A 22,072-nucleotide genomic window follows, 5' to 3' on the forward strand; every position below is an offset into this window, starting at 1 on the left:
CAGAATAGTAAGCACATTAAAACAGTCCTTTACTTTTTTTGGCAGTAGCTATAAATAATCTTAATCTGAAAGGCAGTGTATTTTCTTCTTGTACTAAGCTTCTTTGTGGCGTATTCAGAAATTCCGAAGGAAAACAGTTTTCTAGGTAGTCAGGCGAATGCAATCAAACAGCCCTTTAAACTAGTAATTAGAAAAGCAACTTTTTCTTATTCATTTTCAAAATATCCTTTTGGAAAGTTATCATCCTGTTTAAGGCAACTGCAGCGCAGAATAACTACAACATTTCTTTTCCTAAGGCACAGCAGATTTATGTTCCGTTTAAATTCAGCAAGACTTAACTATAAACCGTAGTTGGCAGACTGTGGTCACCGTTTTGTCTTCATTTTGAAGTGCAGCTGTAGAGAAGAAGGCATAAAAGGAAATCCAACAATGAACGCTTGCATGTACCATCCAGTGTAGCTGATAAGCTTTCCAGCCCTCCCTGGTTTCTTACGAACTGACAGGCATCCTCCCAACACTGAGCTTAAAGAAACACCCCTTTTTTTCTTTAGGCAACATCTGCTACTATCCCATTCGTTCTCAGAGTATTACTCTAGCCAAGCATTAGTAGGTGCCTGACCTCTTAGCTCTACCCTCTTATGTTTTCTGCCCCATATGACTTAACTTCTTAAGTCATCTTTTCACTTTTACCATTTGTCTTGTCTCTGAAACAGACTGAGCTGTTTCAGTGGGAGGAACCTCCAGACTCAACATACCAAACTATAACAAACTAGCTGGTGATGACATCATGTAAATTAGAATGCATTCTTTAATTTTAGAGGACCTGGTTTGCTTAGAAGCACAATGAAACACTGTTAATTAATTCAAAATGTTGAAACTGACATAGCACAGCTCAGCTAGGTAACCTGACACCGCACATACCAAATTTCCAGAACATTTTTTCAAACAGCCAGAAACAGCACTATTTTGCTTAATTATATTAAAAACAGTCCAGTGGAGTATGTTGAATTAACAGAAATCAAACCTCTCATTTGTTCATCAAGGATTTCTGGTGATGATATGCATAGTTTTTAAGCACACTCTACAGTTCAACACACAACGCAATAGTGTCACCTTTTAAAGGGATACCGTTATGTTAAAAAATAAATCTTTATATGTATATGTATCTTTATCTGTTTTACTTATAAAATCTGAAATTATAACAAAAATGTTACAAAAAATCCCATTTGACTTTATTTAGTCTGTCTGTAAAGTTTTTATATTTCACTCAAATTGGAAAATGGAAATAAATCAGCATCAATTTCACGTTTTGTTTCTATTCATTTTCACTTTCTGACTCTCATATAATTGCACAGTGTTGCAATGTCTGAGTTGCAAATGCTAGATGGGGAACTTATAAGTCCGAAGGAAAAAAAGCCTCTCTCTATTGAAACTAAAATAAAAAATAATGAAAATGTTTATATTAATATTAGGGTCCTGATTCCCAAAGAGTTAACCTGGCATTAAAGGAACTCCTACATTTTGTGTCTAAACTACCTGACAATGTCAATTTAAAATAAATGTAAATCCGAAGAGGTAGGAGATTGGCACATAACACACTGATTAAAGAGGTTATGTACAAGCTGCTTCTTCGTTAGCACTAATTTGCACACTAATATTGACCAGGACTCTATACTGCTCTTGATATTTGGTATCAATTTTAGTGAGAGTTTTGATTATAGAGAAAGGACAGCAGATGGCATTTGGTATTAAAACTCAACAGGGCCACTACCAACGTTTTATTAGATAAGCACATTAGGAAATAAAATGCTATACACCAAAAGGTAAAAGGGTATGAAACAAATTCTGTCCTTTTTCTTTCATGCATTTTGTCTGTTTTTGGTAAGTACAGATATCACAGAAAATAAAGTTTCCAATGTCCATAAAATTAAACACAGCCATGACATATTACACTATGTCAAAGAGATATTAATCTTAAGACTGAAGTCTCAGGTTTCTCTAAATTAGAAAAACGTAACCTGTATGGTTACTCTTCTGAGGTCCCATCAGTAGTGTGTATTCCCACCAGACCAACCACAAACAAAATCCCACTGAATTCAAAAGGAGTGGGACCTTCTTGAAAAGGGCAGAATCAGGACTGGAATGTCCAAGTTTTGATTTTTCAATGGAAAAAATAGGAATACTTTTTGTGAACATTTTTGTAAAAGATTTTCCCATTTTTGACCAACTAAAATGAAGACCTTTTTTGAATAACCTAATGCTACATCCATAAGTATTAGTTACTTTCTCATGTTGTTGTTTTTAGAAAATTAGATTAACAATCAAAACACAATTCTTTACCCTATTTTCTTTGTTTACCCATACGTTGTAAAGAGAGGTCAACCTTATGAAAGGGATCTATGATGTTTTATGCAATATTTGCAAATCAGTCCATTAAAAAATCCCTAGATTTTAACTGTTTAGTTAAATATATGAAAATAAACCTCAGATTGTTGAGTAAACACTATCTTCAATGTAAGTCAGAGAACACAGTCAATGTAATAAGCATAAACCAATTAAACTCTTAGTTCAAGCTCATCAAGAGGAATATTCATCAAGGTTAAGATTCCTAGGAAGTCCAATTAGAAACCATCCTTTTTTAGGCACACGGTGCAAATATGAAGGAAAATCTTTAATAGCTCCACTACTATTGTTCTTGGAGATGGGGGAAGGGAGGGGAAGAACCATCCAGAGATGAAAGCTAACAACAATTCTATGTATTTTCAATGGAAAGCAGGGAAGGTTTGTTAATTCAATTAATGAAGCGTTTTGGAAAGATTTCGAGGAGTGTCATAATTTGATAGTTCTCTGAATGAGCTTTTCAGTTTTGTTTTTTAAGATGGGACCTAGCTATGAATTCAGATCTAAATGCTAGAAGCTCTGGGTGATCCCAAATCCAGGCGGTTGGTTCAGGCTCATCTCTAAAGTTTTTTGTTTTATTTTTAAAGAAAACAGAAAGTAGAATAAGTGTAACTAAACACAGCAAGTCCACCTACTGGAATTCCCTTTTGTTTCAGATCCATTCGTTGCATCCTTTATTTGAAAACAAAAATCTGTGACAAAGCTGAATGAAACAAATGCCATAAAACACAAAATGCTAGCTACTGTAAGAGATTAAAACAGCTTTGAACAAAAACACCAAATTATTTGTTGCTGCTTTTTTAATAACTTTTCTCTGAATACCAACAGGGATCTTTTTGCTTGTTTTATAGTCCCTGAGACAAATTCTGCTCTCAGTTACACTGATGTAAATCCAAAATAACTCTTTCTTGGTTTATCCTGTGAAGCAGCAGTTCTGGTACTGCCTTCTAATGAACCCCACTAGACTTTACACAACTGTCATACAGAAAGCAAATCTTTCATCCAAAATGTAAACATTTCACATTAAAACTATATGATTTCAAGTTAATGCAAGTCATACTTCCATTTGCAAGTGCTGGTTAAAGTTGGTGGTACCCATTTTGGATATCACACTACACAGTGACTGAAATGAGCAGATTAGCAAGAGGAAATATAAATACAATGAATCACTTCACCTATACGTTTTTCTTTAACAACTGTGAATTTTAATATCAGATACCAAAAAGTAGCACAAAGCTCTATTCTTTGCTTGCAAAAGTTGGCCAAACCACAGAAGCACTTTTTGGCCCATTCTGCAAGATCCTTCCATCAAGGGCGTAAGGAGACTGTGTGAATGAGTCTATCCACCCAGAAGCAAATTTCTGTGAGACCACAGAAGCTAAAGTCATAAAGAACGAGACTGTGGTTTTGCAGCCACAGCTGCACTTCAGAGGAGGTGACAAGATGTGGATGTGCATGGAAGTGCAGCATCATTCAAAGCAGCTGCTGCTGGAGCCATTCTGCCTATGGATTGCTGAGTCAGGGCGAACAGCCCTATGGGAGCGTGCTGAGGATAACCAAGTACAACATCAATTGAAATGGTGCAGCTTACGTAGTTCACAGTGCTAGCCCTAAATATTACGGGATGTGAAGGGGGACTGAGGCATGGCCATACGTCTGCCCTGCCCAGTCAGGTTCTTCTAATCCTGTTCCTTCTCCCATCGGACACTGGGAGTCACATGAGGGGCACCAGACCCAAAAGCCTTCTTTCCACAAGAGGAGCAACAGCAGCAGTCCAGAGGAGCTTGCAGGAGCACACTGGAAATCTCCAGGCTCATGGGGCTTTTTCCTCTAAGCACCAAGGAAGCCTTCTTGTTCCTGCTTCCTCTTGTCCTGGACCAGAACCAAAAGGTCCTGCCCTGGGCACCAAGCTCAACAGCTTCCCATTTTCTATTCAAAATGTGTGTGTGTAACCCCACCAGCAGTGGGAAGGGGCTTGCAGGAAGGGTAGGACCTTTGGAAATCTCCCTAAACTGCTAAAAACTTTATAATTTTTGAGCAAAACATTTTCAGTGTTTGGTTTTCAGACATAAAATCAAAAAAATCTGACAGAAGCAGACACCCACTTTCGGCAAAACATTTTGTTTACTCAAGGACTCAGTTTTCCACTAAAAAAAGTTTTGATCAAAAAATTCCAACCAATCCTAATCTTCATTCAGGTCTTATTTTTCTTATTATTTACTAATACCTCTGGTTGTTGGCCTTGTCCTTCTCTAACCAGTGCAACCCTTGAACTGCCCAGCTTCACTCTCTCTGCCCATTCTTCTTACCCTACTTTCTCCCTTTTCCCTTGTGCATTTCCTCTCCCCTCAAATTTCCTAATCCCGGCACCTGCTCACCTTTTATTTCCATAATCCCTTCATCTTTTCCACAACTCTTCACTCCCACTTCAATGCCAATGTGTGCCCACCCAAAACCAACTAACAAACGTAAAACTAATTGTTATAAGTAAAACAAATATACAAGCTTACATATAAAATTTTAGCTTATATCTCTGTGTGTATCTGTGCCAGCTATCACCCTGAGCAGATGCTTTATTTTATCATAGAATACCAGGGTTAGAAGGGATCTCAGGAGGTCATTCAATCCAACCCCCTGCTCAATGCAGGACAAGTCCCCAGACAGATTTTTACCCCAGTTCCCTAAATGGCCCCCTCAAAGATTGAACTCACAACCCTGGGTTTAGCAGACCAATGCTCAAACCACTGAGCTATCCCTCCCCTCATACTCCTTTATCACACTTTTTCATTTTGCAAGCTCTTCAGGGCAGGGACTTCCTACATGTCTGTATAGTGTCTTTGGGGCGTGGAATGCTCCAGTCTGCATTAGCCGGTTACTTCTTCCTCTCAGGTAGTACAAGCACTGGCATTTAGGCAGCACCCTGAAGGTGAAGGATTGCTTGTGCCTACCTATCACACACCTGTTCAAGGGCAGCTATAAGGTGTTCCAAAGCTGCTACAGCTGTTCTACAAGGATACCTATTGTTCCACTGTAGTGGTATTTAGCCCACTGACCCAGAGGAGTAAAAATGACACAAGGCTATAACAGTGCAAAAAACAAGGCCTGGGGTACTATTTTCTAGATTCCTTATTTCTGGACTAGTCAGACTGCCTCCACGTGAGGGCCCTGCTTGTTCGGAGTTGTACCACAGGGTGTAGACTTCTGGTGGTTAAAGAAACCTGGAGCTATAGTTAAATGGCTACCACTTTTGAAAGCAGCAGAGATTTGGAAATATCTATAGATCAACGTTTCTCATCTGGGGGTCCATTGCCCCCTTGGGGGCCTCGAGCCATTTCAGGAGGGACATGAGACACCACAGCTGGAACCCAGAGCCTGAGCCGTACCCCCCCTCCCCGCTATGGGGCTGAAGCCAGGAGCCTCAGTGCCTCCACTCTGGCACTGAAGCCGGGAGCCCTGGTGCCCCCCGCTGCGGGGTTGAAGCTAGCAGCCATGGGGCTAAGCCCCAAGCAGTGATTGCCACCACTCCCATAGTGCCAAAGTGGAGCAGTCCTGAGGACTACTCCACCCCCCCCCTCCCCACTTTCTCCTCTCCCTGCCTCTTCAGGAGGAAAGTCAGAGTCAGCAGTGCAGGCAGCTGCTGCTCTGGCTCATGCCATGGAGTGGGCCGCCAGGTTGTGGCTGCCTGCTCCTCAGCTCATGTAGCCGGTAAGAGCTGCCTAGGCAGGGGGCCCAGCTCTGTGGCTGGCAGAGTCCTTGGGGAGCAGTGACACAGGGGAGCCCTCCTGGTGCACAGCCCTTAGCTCTCCCGCAGGGCCGTCCTTACCCATACGCAAAGTACGCAGCGTAGCTATCCCCTCCCTGCACCATGAGCTACCCCCCTGCTCACACACAGCCCCTAGCTACTCCCTGCGCCCTGAGCTACTCCCCTGCCTGCACCCAGCCCCAGCTAACCCTCCCTGCATCCTGAGCTAAAGCCCTGCCTACACACAGCCCCTAGCTACCCCTCCCTGTACCCTGAGCTACCCTCTGCCCGCACAGAGCCCCTAGCTACTCCGTCCCTGCACCCTGAGCTACTCTCCTGCCCGCACCCAGCGCCAGCGACCCCCTCCCTGCACCCTGAGCTACCCTCTGCCCAGAGCCTCTAGCTACTCCCTCCCTGCACCCTGAGCTACCCCCCTGCTCACACAGAGCCCCTAGCTACTCCCTGCCTGCATCCTGAGCTAACCCCCTGCCTGCACACAGCCCCATAGCTACCCCCTCCCTGTACCCTGAGCTACCTTCTGCCCACATACAGCCCCTAGCTACCTCCTCCCTGCACCCTGAGCTACCCCCACCCACACATAGTCCCTAGCTACTCCCTGCCTGCATCCTGAGCTAACCCTCTGCCCACACACAGCCCCAGCTACCCCCTCCCTATTCCTGAGCTACCCCCTGCCCACACACAGCCCCAGCTACCCCCTCCTTACACCCTGAGCTACCCCGACTGCACACAGCCCCAGCTACCCCCTTCCTGCACCCTGAGCTACCCCCTTCCTGCACCCTGAGCTACCCCCTGCCCACACACAGCCCCAGCTACCCCCTCCCTGCACCCTGAGCTGCCCCTGGCTGCACACAGCCCCAGCTACCCCCTCCCTGCACCCTGAGCTACTCCCCTGCCTGCACATAGTCCCAGCTACTCCCCTCCCTGCACCTTGAGCTACCCCCTGCCCACTCACAGCCCCAGCTACCCCCTCCCTGCACCCTAAGTGAACCCCCGCCACATACAACCCAGGCAGGCTGATTGGTCTGCTAAGGTGAGTCAGGGCATGGAGGAGGTGACGCTACCTCCCTGGACCCCGTCGTGTGGAGCTGGCCCAACCACCGCCAGCCTTTGCCCTCCCAAAATAGAAGTCAAACTATGCTTATGCCCAAGGGCCCACCCCCTCCTGGTGCCCCCAGTTTCCCCCCTCCTGCACTGGGGCTTGGAGTTTTTATAGCATGTTCAGAGGGGCCTCAGAAAAAAAAGATTGAGAACCCCTGATATAGATCACAAAACATAGACCCAGTTCAATTGCACCAATCTAAGCAATAGTAATCACAGCGTAATCATTTTGCTTATTGTTTTCCAAGTGTTTTACTAATATTGTTCAAAGAGAAGCAATTTGTTTCTGTTTCTAAATTGATATATACTGGTCAGTTCAGAGTTGTATACGATTTTAATCCTAACAATCTACTAGAATGTTTTCACAATATAACTATTATTTCAACACTTTTGTTTGCATTTATGCATTTTGAAAGATCACAGTTTATAGAAGATAAAGTCAGCAGTAAAACTGAAACTCTTATACTATGCATGTAAAATGAATCTGGTTTTATATCCTGACACTGTTTTGTTCAGTCCAAACAAGCAAAAAAGCACCCTCTACTGGAAAAGGTGTATAATTACTTCTCTTCAATTCTAATCCTCTTTTTGAGAATATGACTTAGTTCATGTTATAGAGGACTGTTTCATGATAAAGTAAACCAGAGCAAGCAAGGCTAACATAAGTCATACAAACTTTGGAGTCAATACAGCATTGAATTTGAAACCATATGTTGCAAAGCTAAACAAAAAATTCAGAATGTTGCTATACTGTCAGTAGAAAATATATGATCTTTTAAAACACTGTTGTTTATAAATATATGATTAATATAATGTTCCATAGCCATGTTTTTCCAAGGCTGCCCACTTTTATACAGCTACGTGAGTGTTGAAATATCATTTGCTGAAGTTTAGTAATAATAATATTTTATGCACCACCTTTCATCACAAAGCACTTTGCAATTTATATACATGCACATCACTAATATGGAGCTTTTTCTGACCTGGACAACAGCCACCAATCAGAACACAGTACAACTGTACACAGAAGTGGGGAAGGGGATTTTGGATAAGGACTCCAAGATAAACACCCCAATTTTATGGGAAGAAAATGAGATTTTAATGACATTTCCTGAATTAATTTATATAAGATTCCAACTTAGCGCTGGCTAGAGTGGTGGATGTGGTTTGCAGATGTTTGCAGAAGAGAAGAGAAGAGGATGTTAGTGGAGCCTAGCTGGAGGGACAGTTGGAGTGAAAGGCTGGAATTGAGGACAGAAGGTCAGAATAGAAGGAGGAAACTAGAGCCCTTACCCTGCAAACACTCATGCATGTGCTTAAGCGTACTACTGTGACTAGTGCCACTGAAGTGATGGGACTACTCATGACAATAACGTTGAGCACATGCATGTTTGTAGGACTGGAGCTAACTGCAGCTATGGAGGAGAGAGCAGGCCCATGTGGTGTATGGGCAAGTCTAGTGAAGCACCTACCTGGAAATTGTGTGGAAGTCGGTAAGCTAAAACCTTTTAGGGAGGTGAGGTGGGTGGGTTGCATGGATAGGGAAATAGGGAAAGTGAGGATCACTGGAGCCTGGAGAAAGAACAGATCAGGGAACAGGAGTTGGAGTGCAGGAATGGCAGGCTGGGCTGCAGGGGGATGAGAGTTCACCAGGATGTGGCAAAGAGGAAAGGCAGGACCTGAGGAAGGACAGAAACAGCAGCTTCGGTCATAGTCATGGGACTGATATGGAGTAGGAGCGTTTCTCCTTTGAGCTCCAATCTTAAAACAACCCCTTTCACAACATTAAGTGAAGGATTACAGAGTGTTTCTACTCAAAAATTGCTTTGTAGAACAATACTCTAATAATAAGAAAGCGTTCTTCCTACCTTGAATATATTCAGCTGTTGATTAATAATGTCTGTTTCCATTCCAACAGGACCTTGAGATTCTTCATGTTCTTCAGCTCCCCCAAGCAGACTGGAAAATTCTTTTAACTTACTATAAAACTCTTCAATACGACTAATAACTCCTTCCACTTGTTCCTCTCTGGCTTTTGCTCTGTCCAGTAACTTATTGCATTGTTTACTTAAAGCCTCTAAGTCCCTTTTTATACCAACAAGATCAGGAGACGCTTCAGTGGCTAACATCATTTTACAGGTTTTATTGGCATTTTCATTACTTGTTATAAGATCTTCCAGCTTTTTGAGGAAATTGTTGATATCCTCTCTTTGTGACCGCAGAGTGTCCAGATCTCTTCCTGCTGGAGCCATGCTATCGAGCTCATCATCAAACTCTGCAAACTGAGAAAACATCTCTCTGATGTTGTTTTGGAAATGGCCAATTCCCTGAAGTTTGGTCTCTAAGAATGAACACTTGTCTTCAACCTGCTGGCTGACTGTACTGTATTCTTGCTCTAAAGACTCAGCTTGCAACAAGAAGACAGAAACACCTTCTGAACTGGAAGCTTCTACAACCAGTTCTTGGGCAAGTTTTTTGGCCAAGTTCACATGAGGCTTTAAAGTCTGAAGTGTTTTCTGCTGGCTCTGCAACATTGTCAAGTGTTTGTTACTACAAGCCTGGGCTCCAAGAGCATCATGAGCTTCTAGCTGCTCTTTGGCACCTTTAAGTTGCCTTTGGGTTTCTCTGGATGATTCCTGAAACTCTTTTAACTTTTGTGCCATGTTTTCCAAGGACTCCCTCTTACTATGTAATTGCTCTGTGACCATATCCACTTTCTGGTTCAATGCCACTTTCTCTTCTGTAATGCTTTCTTTATCTGTTTCACTGGCATTGAGCAAACTGTCGGCTGCATTATTTAATAATTCCACCATGCTATGGTGTTTGTCCAAGTCCTTTTGCCAGGCCTTCACCTGAGCAATAGAATTCTCTATTTCAACAGGATCTATGACAATCTTTACCTCAGACAGGTTATTTCGGCACTTCTTTATCCAGAGTTGCAGGTTTTCTACATGTTCTTTGTACTTGAGGGCTTTCTCCAGACAAGTACTTAACTTATCTTGCCTTTCTCTTATTTGCTTATTCATTTCATCCCAGTTACTTTTGAGCATGCCAAGCTGAGACTGCAACTCTGTCTTGTCAGCTCCTTGAGTCTTCTGTAGGAGCCTTTCACCTTCTGCAACAATTTTTTCATAGGAACTAATCTGGTCAGACAAGGTCTGCTTAAAACCTTTCTGCTCTTCAATTAACGACTGCAGGGACTCAAGCTTGGCCGATACAGGGTGAGCCTGGTTCAGTTCTTCTTTCTTTTTGTCCAGCCAGGTCTGAAAGTCCTTAGACATTTGCTGGAACTGATGAGAAGTAGCATATGCTGATTGAAGTTGCTGGATGTGATTAGCTGCAAGAAACAAAATAATATACAGCGTCATTTTTACAACTAACTACTGACCAAAATTGTGGTGAGTAATTTTCTAACCAAAAGAAAATATTTTTGTTCTGAGTAATATATATTTATTGTAGTTTGCCCAATTAATTTTATTACACATCATTCTTCATTAGAAATTGCTGGTTAACACGGAGAGTTAAATTTCAGACAATATAGTGTATAAGATAATAAAATGTCTCATCAGAAATAAACTACAGAGGTCTGAGGCCACCATGATGCCGAGAGTTCTGCAGAGCCAATCATGACAAAAAAGCCCCACACCAACGGGTAACCAAGCCTACAGAATGCATCAAAACTTGGCAAGATATCTGAGCCCCACTGATTATCATGATTCATAGAGTTTAAGGCCAGTAAGGATCATTAGATCATCTAGTTGGACCTCTGGTATATCACAGGCCATTACGTATCACTCTGATATTCCTGTATTGACTTATATTTAACTAAAGCATAACTTGTGTTTGGCTAATGTTCTGAACGTATGCAGAATCTACTGTGAATAGCATCTCATTCTGGTGATTCAAGTCACGGGAGCTGGGTCTGCAGGCAGAGATGGAAAAAAAAAAACAACTATTGGTTTCCCTGCACCTCAGTTTGGCCCCTGAAGAGCCAGGGTATTGTTCTAGCTTCTTATAAACACCGGGACAAGCTACAAAGTTTGGATCCACAATATTGGTTGGCTGGTTGTATTTAGAAATATGGCTCAGGCTCATTTTGGTAAACACAGGATATTTTTAAATGACCAGAGAACTTCAGCCATTAGTGCTTTGCTTTATTTCTGCATTACTGTCTTCTCCCTTTTTAATACTAACCCGCTTTCTGCTCAATATCCGTAAATGGTTTTACGATGCCTTCCAATTGCCTAATAAGTTCAGCTTTCAAGTACTCTTCTCCCACCAGTGCTGACAGCTCCTCACAAAGGGCCTGAGCCACTTTTATATTTTTCATTTCCTGTTCTATTTCCTGTTTCATTTCTCGAGCCATTTCCAACTGCTGTTTCATAGCATCAGGGTGTGTGCGCACAGCCAGGGTGCTGCACAGTTTATTATCCAAGGCACATAGCTTATCAGACAGGCTTCTCAGAAGGCTCTGATACTCTCTGCTTTTGACAATGGCTTGGTCAATTTGACCACATCTGTCACTCAGTTGTCCTGTTAGACCATCCCATTTTTGTGCCACAGCTGCCAGTTGCTTTTTCACAACTTCATGAGAGGGAGGATGTTCTCCTGGTCTCTTCAGTATCCCCTGACCAGCTGTGGTTAACTGTTCATACTGAGGCTTTCTGGTATCAAATTCCTTAAGCAGAATCTGAGGAGAGAGTAAATAAAGATTCATTAACTTCAGGAAAAACCTCTCTAACCAAACTAAATTTGTTTTCATTAGCAGTAGCTAGTATGCATTATTAAGCCACCAGTCTCCCAATTTAAAGAGCAGGTGAATTAATTTCTAATACACACCATGAAAGGGTTGTTTTACAAGTATTACATCAAGGGAATTGATTGGGCAGTCAATTCTATCGCTAGAGAGAGGAAACTTTCAGGAGTTATAGAAAAAATAAGGCATGTTTTCATATTGCACCTCATTACCAAATGGGAATTCAATCAGCAGACACAAACATTGAATTTTGTTAATATTATAGAAATTAAGGAACAGTACCAAGTAAAATAATCAGCATTTTGTTTCAAACAGTGTTTTCTTTCCTGGGCAGTTTTGAAATTTGTCCTAACATCAAAAGAGGTGTATAGTAACATAATCCTGGAATATATTCTTTTAGCACAGAGAACATTTGAATTTATTCACGGAAGTACTGAATGTATATTGTAAGATTTATTAAAGTTTATATCTGTGGCTCTCAGTTTTAACTTTTTTGGCAATAAGTCACACAATGCTTAGAGAAGAACGGATGCATATGACAGTTTCATTTTACAGATATTGCAAACCTTTCTTTTTAAAGGCATATCAGGTTTAACTTTTAATGACTGTTAAGTGATACCTGATAGTCTCATGCTGGCTGTCTAACATTTTAATTTTTGTTGTCTGTTTACAGACTGACTAATTTTTTTCATAAAGATATTACAAGAAATTTCAATTTTTAAATTCTCTGCTAATCACTTATAATTTACATAGAAATGTCAGTTTCAACCATATTTTGTGCAAAATAGGATAACAACATCTCATGGTTTAGATTAACTGGCAGGAACAGACATGTTTAAAATAAAAATCTGTAGCTTCAGCTACTTTGTCTTATTTAACTTTGATTTCTTGTTACTGGTGTATGCATTCATATTTCATTCTATTTCTGTAACTAGAGGATTTTCCCTATACTTTCTCTTCCTTCTTTGTTTCTCAGTGTCTAACTGCTAACTTCCTTTTCTCAGTCCTGCATTTCACTTGTTTTCAAATGTTTATTAGCTACAGGCACAATCAAAGGGACCAAACCTCAAAAGAGCACTTTATAAACAATATAAATTTGGTAAGAGAACTGGTCATAAAAAGTTATTAGCTACTTACACACTCAAATTAATAAAACTTCAAAAGAGCATTTCACAAGAGTATGAATAAACCACAACATGGTCAAAACAGAAACATTTATTTGAGGCTATTATCGAGTATCTCCCTAGGGATAAGTTCTCCACATTTTTTAGATCTTTTGATCTTACTTTGTTCTTTTGGGGTGTTTTGTTTTTGTTTGGTGTGTGGGTGGGTGGGTGGGTGAGTGTACTGTACTGTAGCCATCCAAACTAAGTTAGTTATGATGTTTACTGATAAATTGTTGTAACAAACTTCTGCTGACTGTGCTGTTCAGGTGAAAAGCACCTTAGCAAACAGATCAGAAAATGTTATTCACTTAACATATATTAGCAACCAAAACTCACCTGGACCTGCTGCTTCTGTGTATTCAGCATATTTGGGTCAATTGACAGTGGTCCAAGCACACTGACCATGAGCTCTTTCTCTATAAGCCACTGCTTTAACTGAGCTTCTGTTGTCTGGAACTGGGTCAGGTAATTTGAGGACTCTTCAAGATTTTGTCGTCTGTCAGCTGTAACCTGATTAAGTTCTTTCCATTTGGAATCTATCATAAAATAGTGATAATTTTAATAATATATTGCATCTATGTTCTAGCAGACTGGCTGTAAGACATAAGATTGTACACACAATATATAAATAGTTCTTTCTAATAATGTTACCATGCTTTGTGCATATTAACACCAGGTCCCTTGGTGCAATGACTCAGAATATACAATATATTTGCACTCGTCTTTGATTAGACCCATAGTGTATACCTGAATGTAAGCCCCCTGATTAATTTAGTTATGTAGGGAATTTTCAGCACAGTAAATATACATGTATTTGTAGGACTAAGTCACCATCCCATCAAATAATTCCAATTTAGACTTATATTAACATTTTCAAAAGCACCTATGTGACCTAGAAGTTGAAGCCCCATTTTCAAAGTGTGAGTCACCTGGGAGTCTATGTCCAGCTGAAGGTCAATGAGACTTAAGAGCGAAAGTGCCTAAGTGACTTTTGAAAATGGGACTTAAGTTCCTCAGTCACTTAGCTGTTTTTGAAAATGTTACCCTTAGACTTTCTTCTTAGACAGAGAGATGAGCTAGCTAGGTAAGACAGATGGATATAAATGTTCCTTTGAACTTTTTATTACTAACTTCTGAATTACACTGCAACTGAGGCAAAAACAATGTAGGTACTAGATTTCTGCAGGAATCATACAGTAACTCTTCGCTTAATGCATTACAGTAACTCCTCGTCTTTAAGTCATCGACACATTCAGGCCACAATTTCCCACACACACCACTCATACATTCCTGAGTAACTTCATTTTTTTAAAAAATGTGAAAATTATATTGTGCATATACTTAATAGCTATTGTCCCAAAGTTGAAATTTCCATTTGGGGTGGGAAATTTTAAGGAATCTGTTTTGAAAAATGGCAATAAGCCTCTAAAAATCATACATGACAAAAGTCCACTAGGGCATGGAAAAACAGCATAAAGGAAACCATTAAAAACAGCTCCAAGGGCTCTTTGTATTATACTAATGCTCTAGGAATTGATTTGTCCTAGTTAATGTTCTTCATATCCTTACAAAAGGTGTCAGTATATGCATCAACAACTGACCTTCAAACCTTCACACAGTTTGAAATGGATAAATTATAAAGCCTCTGAAAACAGGGGGGGGAAATTCTGCTCTTTGTTGCACGAGTGTAAATCCAGAGTAAGTTCATTGACTTCAGACTCTAGATTTACACTGTTGTGCAGAAAGTGGAATTCTGTCCAGGGTTTATGAGAAAACAAGTAAGATAATCAAAATTCTAGTGACTGGTGCTATGCTGAAATGACTAAAAATTTAGCAATTTCCATATTAGTCTGAGCCCTAGTGCAAGTACATTGCAGTACCTATTTTATCCAACATCTGTTTCCATTTGGATGCCTCAGGAGAATTTGGATTCTTCTCCAACAGCTCTGTCACTTTGTCCTTCAGCTCCTGTACTTTATTTTCACTTTGCTTCAATTCTGTTTCAAATAGCTACAATGAAATAAAACAATAAACTTAAGTAAACAGAAAACTAAAAATATTGCACAGATCTTTTTAATTCCAAAATATGATGATGACAAACACAAAAATCCTCATAATTATATCAAGGACTTACACAGTGCTTTTCAAGTCTCAAAGAACTTTACAAAGGTTGGTCATGTATACAGTGACAGGTCATTTTAAAAAAAGGAAGCAGACTACTGTATAATCCCTAATATTAACAGTGGCAGAGGACCCTGGAATGAGGAGAACTCATATAAACTAGGTCCTCAAAGCCCCATAGAACATAAGAATGGCCATACTGTGTCTGACCAGAGGTCCATCTAGCCCAGTATCCTGTTTTCCAACAGTGGCCAATGCTAGGTATCCCAGAGGGAATGAACTGAACAGGTAATCATCAAGTGATCCATTCCCTGTCGCCCATTCCCAGTTTATGGCAATCAGAGGCTAGAGACACCATTCCTCTCCATCCTGACTAATAGCCATTGATGGACCTATCCTCCATGAACTTATCTATTTCTTTTTGAACCCTGTTATAGTCTTGGCCTTCACAACATCCTCTGGCAAGGAGTTCCACATGCTGACTGTGTATTGTGTGAAAAAATGCTTCCTTTTGCTTGTTTTAAACCCGCTGCCTATTAATTTCATTTGGTGACCCCTATTTCTTGCATTATGAGAAGGAGTAAATAACACTTCCTTTTTACCTTCTTCACACCAGTTATCATTTTATAGACCTCTATGATATCGCCCCTTAATCGTCTCTTTTCCAAGCTGAAAAATCCCAGTCTTATTAATCTCTCCTCATATGGCAAACTTCCTCGCCTGAACAAGTCCTGTTTCCCCCACTGAGACTGAAAACCTCACAGGAGCTCCTATACATGACAAAAGTGAGTAATCCCTATACTTAGCCGGAAAAGGGTTCTAGTATAAATATTCTGTAATAGCCAAAACATTGTATTATTGTGCAAAAGGTTGTTTGCCTAACTGCACTAAGAGAAATATATATATAAAAAAAGGATCTACATTAACATGAGTTGGGTATGACTATCAGGGTCCAGACACACCCAGGGGAGAAGGCAGGCAGTGACAGAACCCATTACTGATCTGTATGATCTCCAAACTAGGTCTAAAACTAGAAGTAACCTGAGTTAAAATGGTGCATTCATCTTTACTTTTCCTATTTCCTGACTTTTGAGTGCTTAACACTACATTAGAATAATTTTTACATTAAATGCCCACCCATTTTTAAAGGAAGAAAAAGACCAAAGAAAAGTCCCTGTTTCTACTACCACCAGGCAAAGTCAGCAAAGACAACCTGAGGTCCGCCTGTCTTCAATAAATTCTGTAATTAGGGCCAGTCCAAAGCACAATAAAGCCAATGGCAAGACTCCATCCAGGCTAAGTACTCCTTTATCTGCATGTGCATAGACGCACACATACACAACTTTAAGTACATATGAGTTAAGGAGGTCCCACTGCTTGTTATTTCTGAACATTCAGTTTTAGAAACAAAAGAGCACATCTTTTCAAAACGTGGTTTCATTTTTAGGGCTGAATAACAGTCAAGACTGAGGAAATTCTGGTCACCAGATGTAAAGTTATGAGCATTTAATGCTGACCAACTAATTCTGAAAAAGTATACAAATTGGGTCAAATTCTGCTTTCATTTATACCAGTGCAACCTCAATAAAATACTGGATGTTCACAGTCACAGGTGAGGGCAGGATTTTCCCTTTCAGTAGCTCTACATGGAGGCAGAATGCATTTCCTTTTAAGTGTGCACTCAAAACCAATACCATGCCTATCATTGTTAGACAGGAGATGGGGAACTTCTGTCCACAATGATGAGGAGAGCTGGGAGCCTACTGCTGCTTTAGCGATTCTCTTACAATAATTTTAGTGGAGGATCTTGAATGGCCATATAAATTAACAAGTATGACATGCGGCTGCGAGGAAATCACTGCCTTCATGTAGAGTAAGTCTCTGCAGCATCACAGTATGGAAGATCTGTGGAGTGATAGTGGACTAGTAGTTGCAGAAATGGCTTTCTATTAGATAGAGCCCTTCAAGTCTTATGTGCAAGAAAATAAACTCAAAATCAAAGGGATGCTGCACGATCAGTACACCTGTATCTACTTAAATTTGTAGTCAAAATTATTCTGACATGAACAATTCCTCTTCTTTTATTTTAGCTATTCATTTTGCCAGATTTGTTCCGCCCTTGTTTGGCATATTTATGGGATTTACTTAAAAAAAATATCACCATATATAGTGCTAATATGGGACTGTATTGTGGCATCAAGTATTCAGAAGAACTCCCCCACTAATTTCAACAGAGAATTCTGTTCAAAATTTCGTATAGTCCTTAACTGATAGTTTTCTTCATATACAAGGAGTACCTTATGTTGTTCTACTTGTGCTCTAACAGCTTCACTATCAGTAGGAGCTACTTCCCAGCTTGCGGCAGCCTTATCCATTTTTTGCAGCCACTGCATTACTGAGTTTGATTCATCTTGAACATTTTGCATCTTTGAAAGCATGCTTTCCAGTTCTGAAATCTTTTCCTTCAGTAAAGCTCCCAAATCTTCGTAACTGTGATTTACATCTGACATAGCCTGTTGAACAGCTGTCAGTTCTGTGGGAGGAAGGGGGAAATATATGTTAAAAAATATAGGCTTTTTGAAAGACTTCTGTACAGGACTTCAGAGACATCTGAAGTTACAATATCTAAGCCATGGGGAAAAAACTATGCAATACAATGAGACAGTTTAATATATTATGGTCATTTGTAGTTTGAACTAGGGCTGTCAAGCGATTAAAAAAATTAATCATGATTAATCCTGCTGTTAAACAATAATAGAATACCATTTATTTAAATATTTTTGGATGTTTTCTACATTTCCAAATATATTGATTTTAATTACAACACAGAATAGAAATTGTACAGTGCTCACTTTATCTTTCTTTTTTTATTAGAAATATTTGCACCGTAAAAAAAGAAATAGTATTTTTCAAATCACCTAAGTACTGTAGTTTCATCTCTTTACCATGAAAGTTGAACTTACAAATGCAAAATTATGTACAAAAATAACTGCATTCAAAAATAAAACAATGGACAATTTAGAGCCTACGAGTCCACTGAGTCCTACTTCTTGTTCAGCCAATTGCTCAGACAAATGAGTTTGTTTACAGTTTCAGGAGATAATACTGCCTGCTTCTTGTTTACAATGTCACCTGAAAGTGAGAACAGGTGTTTGTGTGGCACTGTTATAGCCAGCATCACAAGATATTTATGTACCAGATGTGCTAAAGATTCATATGTCCCTTCATGCTTCAACCACCATTCCAGAGACATGCATCCATGCTGATGATGGGTTTTGCTTGACAACATCCAAAGCAATGCAGACCAATGGGGCATGTTCATTTTCATCATCTGAGTCAGATGCCACCAGCAGAAGGTTGATTTTCTTTTTTGGTGGGTTGGGTTATATAGTTTCCACATTGGACTGTTGCTCTTTTACGACTTCTGACTGCATATTTCACACCTCATCCCCTTCAGATTTTGGAAGGGGCTTCAGATTTTTAACTTTGGGATGAGTGCTGTAGCTATTGGTATCTTCTATGCATTTTGTCAAATTTGCTGTGAAAGTGTTCTTAAAACATACATGTGCTGGGTCATCATCCAAGACTGCTATAACATGGAATATATGGCATAATGAGGGTAAAACAGAGCAGGAGACATACAGTTGTCCCCCAATGAGTTCAATCACAAATTTAATGAATGCATTATTTTTTTAACGAGCATCATCAGCACGGAAGCATGAACTGGTACTCTGGAATGGTAGCCGAAGCATGAAGGGGCATATGAATGTTTAGCATATCTGGCATGTAAATACCTTGCAATGTTGGCTACAAAACTGCCACATGAATGCCTGTTCTCACTTGCAGGTGACATTGTAAATAAGAAGTGAGCAGCATTATCGCCTGTAAATGTAAACAAACTTGTTTGTCTTAGTGATTGGCTGAATAAGAAATAGGACTGAGTGGACTCGTAGGCTCTAAATTGTCCATGGTTTTATTTTTGAATGCAGTTATTTTTGTATATAATTTTGCATTTATAAGTTCAACTTTCATGGTAAAGAGATGAAACTACAGTACTTGTATTACTGTGCAGGCTGGAGTCATGGAGTTTATGACTTCCGCGACCTCCATGACCAAATCGTAGCCTTACTTACGAATGAACTCATTTTAGTACACATTCTATAAGAGCTTCTGAAATGCCAAATTTTATCTTAATGTTTCAAACAACTATAAAGCTGTACATATTTTTGGACATAGTTCAATTATTAATAAAATACCCTTAACATTATTGTAATTACATTTCATTTTTGAAAAAGTAAAATATTTAGACAAAAATGTATTTTCTATAGCTAAATTAAGGAGTATTGTAATACTGCAAATATTTAGGGTCAAATTCTGGTTTGAAACTCACAAATACTTGAACATCATAAATGTAGCAAAGAAAATGCCTCTGGAAAGCATTGCTCCCTAATTCTGATCATACACAAGTATAAGTGATGACTTTTTTTATTCCTGGTAGGTGCTCCACCTCTGCTCCGCCCAAGGCCCCACTCCCACTCTGCCCTTTCCCCTGAGGACCTGCCCTTGCTCCGCCTCTTCCCACCTCCTCCCCCGAGGCCCTGCCTTCGCCCTGCCTCTTCCCATCCCTGCTGCTCCTCCTCCCCCAAAGCCCTCCCACTCACCCACTGCTCTTCGCCCTCCTCCAAGCATCTCCCGCCAGCTACCAAACAGCTGATTGGTGGCCACACCAAACAGCTGTGGTGGGTGGGTGCTGAGCATCCACTATTTTTTCCATGGGTGCTTGAGTCTCGGTGCACCCATGGAGTCAGTACCTATGTACACAAGCACCACTGTGAAAGTGTTGTGTTACTGAGGGAGCTGAGCAGTCAAAATGAGTAGACTGTAGTTTGGTTTAAGAGTGGGCACTGTAGATCGAAAACAGAGTATAGATCTATCCAGGCTCACATACAAAGTGAACACACAACTTTTGTACACAGCATCGCAATAAAATAGTTCATTCCGGAGATGGAGTACATCACACACGCTGATACAAGTACATGCTGGGTGGGTGGGTGGATGGATGTGTTAAGCAATTTTTGAAACCTCTATTTAAGCAATTTTTGAAACCTCTGAACTCTGCAGCTTATGTTAAAATAGGTATGTTATATATATTTACACCACTTTTCTGGAGATATGCATATTGTGCAATGGGAAGTGAGAATCTGGACCTTCATCTCTAATGAAATATTAAAAATAGTTATTGATAATACTGTTTTGTAAAAAAAAAAAAATCTGCTCTCTCATTATAGTTCTGGTTTAAGTTATTTGCATTTATGGTTTACATTGTATTTTTTTGTTATTGAGGAACCCTAATCTTCTAGAGTGTTCCAGGCCAATGACTAAACACATTAATGCACGATCACATGTCTTTGTCACATCTGAGAATCTTATTTAGTAATTATTCACCTTTATTTGTCAGGAAACCTTGAGTACCTGAAGTTGCTCCTTCACCATTTAATACTATTCCACCTACAGATGAGAGAGAGAAAATTAGCAAAGCAATGCTCAGAGGAGCTGCAATTTCAGTTCTCCAACCTCTGGGAATATATGAGGACTTTTCACACCAATATCACAATTCTTTACAAAATAACAGTTTCAGATATGAAATGCAGTTCCAATTATCATATTAGAACAACATGGAACGACACACAGACATATCACACTTGGGATACATATCTTTGATTTAGTTTGTTCCATATTTATTACATTGGTCTGTACCACCTTTTCCTGTGGAGTGTGCACTCCCATTGAAATCAGAGACTACTTCTTAGGGCCAGATTCTGATACCTTTACTCACACTGAGCACAGGTTATCTACCAGCAACTTTTATTGATTTCAGTGTGACAAGTCACTCAGAATTCGACTCTCAGTAAGATGCTACTCATCTTGATCAAGTGTTGTACAAATGATCCCACAATCAGGGCCAGATTATGGAGCCTTTACTCCCACTGATGAGCAGCTACTCGCACAGGTAGTCCTACTGATTTCAGTGGGATTATGTCCCTAAACTGTTCAAAGAGGTCTGGGAACCATCTTGGGCCTGAGAAAAGCAGGAAAATCACAAAGTAGAAATGAGAAGGCGAAGGAAAGTCACCTCCAGAATCTACTACATGTACATAGAGTACTCCTGGATGCCCGATTAATGGAGCAGACTTAATGGTTGCCTTGGAGAAGGCTGCGCATTCATCCCTGACCACCAGCTGGAAAGTAAGTACCACAACAGTGGCAGCTGGGGGTTGGTGAGAGAAAATAAATCAGGAAGGAAAACTGGTTGCCCCCATAACACAATGATGGGATCTGTCTATGCTTTGTTGCCTGGAGGATTTTCACTAGTACAAACAGAATATCAAATATCTGCATTCTTCATACAGAAAACCATATTATATATCAGGAAAAACACTGAGTTGATAAAACTGTATACTGATTACAAGTGAACACTATTTTCACATTTTTTTTTGGTAACACTACAGCTTCAACTTTTATCTGGATTGCAAGAACTACAGATATTTAACTACTGCACCTCTGCCCATTATGAGTTCAACTCTGTTCCCAGTGCCAAAGCTCCCATTGATTCAAGGAGAACAGAAACAGGCCATATAATCACACTCTTCAAAATAAAACATACAAGAAAATAAGTACTGACCACCTTCAGAAAGAGGTTTTCTATCCCCGTACTCTCCCCCTGCCACACAACCCTGGAGAATATGCATCATTGCTCATCAAGGGGAC

General features: G+C 40.2%; 1 protein-coding gene across 8 annotated transcripts in view; it reads right to left on the reverse strand.

Moving 5' to 3' along the window:
• Nucleotides 1-22,072, reverse strand: part of DST (dystonin) — a 465,365-nt gene that overhangs the window by 101,342 nt on the left and 341,951 nt on the right. For all 8 annotated transcript variants that reach the window (XM_032778396.2, XM_075063729.1, XM_032778395.2 and 5 more), the window contains 6 exons: nt 20,750-20,812; nt 17,602-17,837; nt 15,064-15,193; nt 13,520-13,719; nt 11,456-11,951; nt 9,130-10,598 (listed from right to left, as the gene is read on the reverse strand). In XM_032778396.2, the coding sequence (XP_032634287.1) occupies nt 9,130-10,598; nt 11,456-11,951; nt 13,520-13,719; nt 15,064-15,193; nt 17,602-17,837; nt 20,750-20,812 (2,594 nt within the window). The remainder of the gene's footprint in view (nt 1-9,129; nt 10,599-11,455; nt 11,952-13,519; nt 13,720-15,063; nt 15,194-17,601; nt 17,838-20,749; nt 20,813-22,072) is intronic.

Source organism: Chelonoidis abingdonii, chromosome 3 (genome assembly GCF_003597395.2).
Source record: "Chelonoidis abingdonii isolate Lonesome George chromosome 3, CheloAbing_2.0, whole genome shotgun sequence".
In the NCBI taxonomy this organism is placed as follows: Eukaryota; Metazoa; Chordata; order Testudines; family Testudinidae; genus Chelonoidis; species Chelonoidis abingdonii.